Here is a 5,102-nt window from a genome sequence, read left to right as displayed (position 1 = left end):
ACTAAACACTGTCACTTATGGCACGGCAACTGCGCCATACTTGGCCACCCGATGTTTGCAATACTTGTCGGACACAGCACCTGAGCATTTGTCCCAGGGTGCGGCTGCACTTCGACAGGGTTGCTACGTAGATGATTGTCTGACCGGAGGTCACACCATAGATGAAGCACTAATCAAGAGGGATCAACTAATACAACTTTTGGGAGAAGCGAAATTCAAACTAAGAAAATGGTGCGCAAACCACCCAGCGTTATTAGCAGACATTCCCGAAGAAGACCAAGAAATAACTCTTGATTTCAGCAATTTTACTGAACAAACCGTCAAAACGCTCGGAATTATTTGGGATCCACCCGGAGATTGGCTCCAAGGACGCGCGGCGACAGAAGACACTGGAGTCATCACTAAAAGAATTGTGTGTTCTGAACTAGCAAAAATCTTCGACCCTCTAGGATTGTTTGGTCCAGTGGTAACAACGGCAAAGATAAGGATGCAACGATTATGGGAGTTGAAGATCGACTGGGACACGGAACTGGGTTCAGAACTCACCCATCAATGGCAAACATTCAGACATGATGTCCAAGTCCTGACAACCATAAAAATTCCAAGATGTGTATTACCAACTGACACATCCGGAGGCATTCAATTACATGTATTTGCAGACGCATCAGAAGCAGCATATGGGGCAGTGGCATACTTGCGAACAAGGGATAAGACAGGCAATATTATCACACGATTGCTATGTTCAAAGGCCCGAGTAGCGCCCCTGATGAAACAGACCCTGCCTCGCTTAGAACTCTGTGCAGCGGTATTAGCAGCTCAAGTCACAAACAGAGTAAAAACCGATCTTAACATAAGCCTAGAAGCAATACATTTATGGTCAGACTCAGAGATTGCTTTAAAATGGATTAACGCCACTGCTTCATCATTCCAAACGTTTGTGGCGAACCGAGTCGCCCAAATTCAAGAACTAACAGACCCAGAGTGGTGGAGACATGTAGCATCAACAGATAACCCTGCAGATATTCTCTCTAGAGGATGCACGGCAGCTCAATTAAGAGATTCAAGGCTTTGGTACGCCGGACCGCCATTCTTGGGGCAAGATCCCGAGTCGTGGCCTAAATTCCACTCAACAGGAATATACAATGCAAATGAAGATCAAGAAAGAAAGAAGGAGACTGTTTGCAGCATAGTCAATAAATCTGACGACTGGATGGAACATATTAACCACCATGGATCATTCGATACGATGTTGCAGATAATAGGAAGAATGCAGCGATTCATTTTCAATTGCCGTAACCCAGAGAAGAAGAGAACAGGACCATTGTCACCAGGAGAGTTGAATGAGGCATTAGGAGTGATAATACGGGAAATACAAGCACAACACTTTCCAACATCCATGCTACAACTCAAGAAGACGAAAACTGTAGGGCCAAACGATCCACTACGTGCCCTAGATCCGTTTATAGACACAGACGGAATAATTCGAGTAGGAGGACGACTACAAAACGCAGCATTATCATATGACGCCACACATCCCATGTTATTATCTCCAACCCATCCATTGACAATACTCCTATTTCAATGGAAACATCAGCAACTGGCGCATTGCGGACCACAGGCGTTACTATGCAACGTTCGACAACGATTTTGGTCACTAAGAGGAAAAGAATTGGCTCAAAAGACAGTAAGCCGTTGTGTCAGATGTTGCCGGATTCGACCAAAATTGTTGAATCAAATAATGAGTCCATTACCAGCAGATCGAGTTCAACAACATAGACCCTTCAAGAATTGCGGAGTGGACTACTGCGGGCCCTTTTGGACTCACTATAAAATCCGAGGAAAACGACCACATAAGGTGTACCTAGCCGTGTTTTGTTGTTTTTCAACCAAGGCAGTGCACCTAGAGGTGGTAACCGATTTGACGACCCAAGCCTTCCTGGCAGCACTAAAGAGATTTTGCGGACGCAGAGGATTACCATCAAAAATCTATAGTGACAACGCAACAAATTTCGTTGGAGCCTATAACGAATTATCAGAAGTAAAGGAAGCAATCTTCGCCGAAGAAGCACAAGCAATGATACACAAGACTTGCGCGAAACTGAGCATCGAATTCAAATTCATACCACCTCGGGCACCCCATTTCGGAGGCCTGTGGGAAGCCGCGGTAAAATCAGCAAAGCACTTATTGAAACGAACGCTATATACCGCCACACTAACTCATGAAGAACTCGAAACCATAGTCATTGATGTTGAAGCCATTCTAAATTCTCGCCCGTTGACGTCTGTCTCTTCCAGCCCAAGGGATCTTACGGCATTAACGCCAGGGCATTTCCTGATCGGGGAACCTCTTACGGCATCACCCGACATTCACCAATCAAGACGACGCACAGGGTTACTCACTCGGTGGAAGCGCCTCGAACACTTACGAAAGGAATTTTGGACACGTTGGAGCCACGAGTACCTACACGAACTACAGAATCGATCAAAGTGGACAAGAAGTTGTAAGACGGTAAAGATTGGTGATCTAGTCATAATAAAGGAAGACAACATCGCTCCGTTGAACTGGCCCCTCGGACGTATCGTCGCAGTACATCCCGGAAAAGACGGCGAGATTCGAGTTGCTGAAATACGAACAACGGCAGGCAATATAACACGAGCTATACACCGACTGGCGGTGTTACCAATCAACGATAAGAAGGAGGAACCCCAATAATACCAAACAAAAAAAAAAAAAAAAAAAAAAAAAAAAAAAGGGGAAGGGGAACATGCTTGTCCTCACAATGATACTCGTCTGGGTGATGCCCGGACTACCATTACCCATCTCCACAACATCAGAACTGAAGACCGTCAACCCTGTGGTCATCACTCCAATCAACAATATGACCGGGACCATCGTAGAAGCCACCGATAGGATAGCAGTCAAATCTGCGGAGTGGACACTCATCACATTCTTTGACCTCAGCCAATTGGCACAAGAAATTGAGACTGTAAAAAAGGGTATCCAATCCATAAAACAATGGTGCTCAACGGCATATGAGGTTTGCCCCACGATCATACAAACATTGCAGCAGGAGGTAGCAGAAATCCAAGATGCCGATCAGTTAATGCATCATCAACGGCAGAAACGCGGAGCACTGAACATCGTTGGAAATATCGCAAATGGTCTGTTCGGAGTACTCGATGATCAATATGCCAGACGGATGGAAGAGATTATTAGCAAACTACGAGCCCAAGAAGGCGTCACACATAAAATAGTGGAGAACCAGACGTCAATTCTGGACACAACCATCAACATTATGAGGAGGACGACGATCGAAACTCAGAAGAGGATGCAGGACTTAGAAGCCAGTCTAGCCAGAATCAAGATAAGAAGCCATGCGGCGGATAGATATCTTCCGCATGCAGTCTCCGAATTGGTCGTCGTGGCAAATCACATTCGGCGGGTCCAGGATGCCGTATTGAACGTGTTAATCGGGGCACATGAAGGAAAATTAAGCCCTGCATTGGTGTCAGTGGAACAAGTAAAACAGGTGATCACAAAAATCCAAACACACCTGCCACCGGGAAGACGATTACCCATCACCAGTGAAACAGCACGAGACTTATATCGACTGGCGACCACTAGAGTACAAGAAACCGAGGATTTATTGATGTTTCACACAAGCGTTCCGTTAGTTGAAGAAGATGAATTCACAGTATATCGGATGGAGCCAATTCCACAAATAACGAGGGACGGCCTGGTGATAACCAAGACGGAAACAGGATATCTAGCAATAGATGATCATCGGAAACACCACTTCGCGATCAATCAAGAACACCTTAGGCAGTGTATCAGCATGACGAACGGAATTAAGGTATGCGATTTTAAGCAGACGCTCTTTGGCCCGGACGCCCATCAACTCCCGTGTACAATGGCAGCCTTAGCAAAACATCAGGCAGGAGAATGTAAGCCAGAGCCAATCAAGGGAACCAGTTATTGGGTTCAATTGACAGAGCAAAATGCTTGGATTTTTGGGACCACGAAACCAATAACAATGACTTATGTCTGCTCGGCCGAAAAGGATCAAGTCATCATCGACGGCGTTGGAAAAATGACAATCAGGCAAGATTGTGTGATCCAAAGTCCGACCATCACATTATTAGGACGAGCGCAAGTTAACTCATCAGGAACAGTAAAGATGTCAGGAGGTTATGTGCACGAGTGGCCATCACAGGAAAAAATAAAAACAACAGAAGGTCAATTGGAGTCAACGTTGGATCAGCTAGACCGACTACATGCAGAGGTGCAAGGATTAAAAACATGGACGAAGCAGGCACAGGAGGAGGTGGACAGCGAGACAGACTGGAATCTGGCGCATCAATACTCCGGAGTAATAATGTTAGGAATAGCTATCCTCGTAGCCGCATGGGCAGGATATACACGGTGTGTCTGGAAAGACACCTCAACAACCAACCAGAGGACGATACCAGCCCAAGGAGAAGGGTTCCAGCTGATCGAACAACATCTAGCAGCAGTAACACGGGATGGACATCACAGGAGATTCGAAGTCTACGACCCAGGGACGTCTCAGTAAAAGGCAAGCAAGAAAAACATAGTTATAAGGAAAATTTATTAAGTTAAGAAGCATCGCCATCAATGGTACCCATCGAAGAGTGACCACTATCAGTAGAAAGGTTGTCATCACTATCCCAAGCCGAACGGCGACTAAGGCGCCTCCGGGCGATTCGGCCAGCTGGACGGAACTGCACGAGAATCAGGTCGCGATCCTCCATCCCTAGAGAGGCAGGGGTACCGCGGCGAGGCATGATGCGGCCAGCATACCAGAAGTGGACATCGGAGGTACGCAATCGAAGACTGCGACAATATTCGTCCATAAATTTCGATATGCAGGAGTCCCGTTCGTGATAGGACCATTTCGTGCGACCATAATACGGACCAATAACCTGAAAGAAGAGCAACGACATGATCAACAGAAATACTGAAAGTGGTTCACAAAATGACATAACAGCCTCTATTATTGAGTACCTCAATGGGGGGGGAGAATGTTGGCACCTATTGCCAAGACCTACTACCCTAGATACACACTAGTAATTTGATCCAA

General features: G+C 46.1%; 1 protein-coding gene across 1 annotated transcript; it reads left to right on the top strand.

Annotated features, from left to right (window-relative positions):
• Window positions 1-2,780: 2,780 nt before the first annotated feature.
• Window positions 2,781-4,574, top strand: LOC116656551. The gene has a single exon (XM_032456170.2). It carries the CDS (start codon window positions 2,781-2,783, stop codon window positions 4,572-4,574), a length of 1,794 nt encoding a protein of 597 aa, XP_032312061.2.
• The last annotated feature ends 528 nt before the right edge of the window (window positions 4,575-5,102 follow it).

The sequence above is a fragment of the Drosophila ananassae genome (genome assembly GCF_017639315.1).
Source record: "Drosophila ananassae strain 14024-0371.13 chromosome 4 unlocalized genomic scaffold, ASM1763931v2 tig00000054, whole genome shotgun sequence".
Taxonomy (NCBI): domain Eukaryota; kingdom Metazoa; phylum Arthropoda; class Insecta; order Diptera; family Drosophilidae; genus Drosophila; species Drosophila ananassae.
Note: the sequence above shows the minus strand (reverse complement) of the source record. Positions and strands in the feature narration are given on the sequence as shown.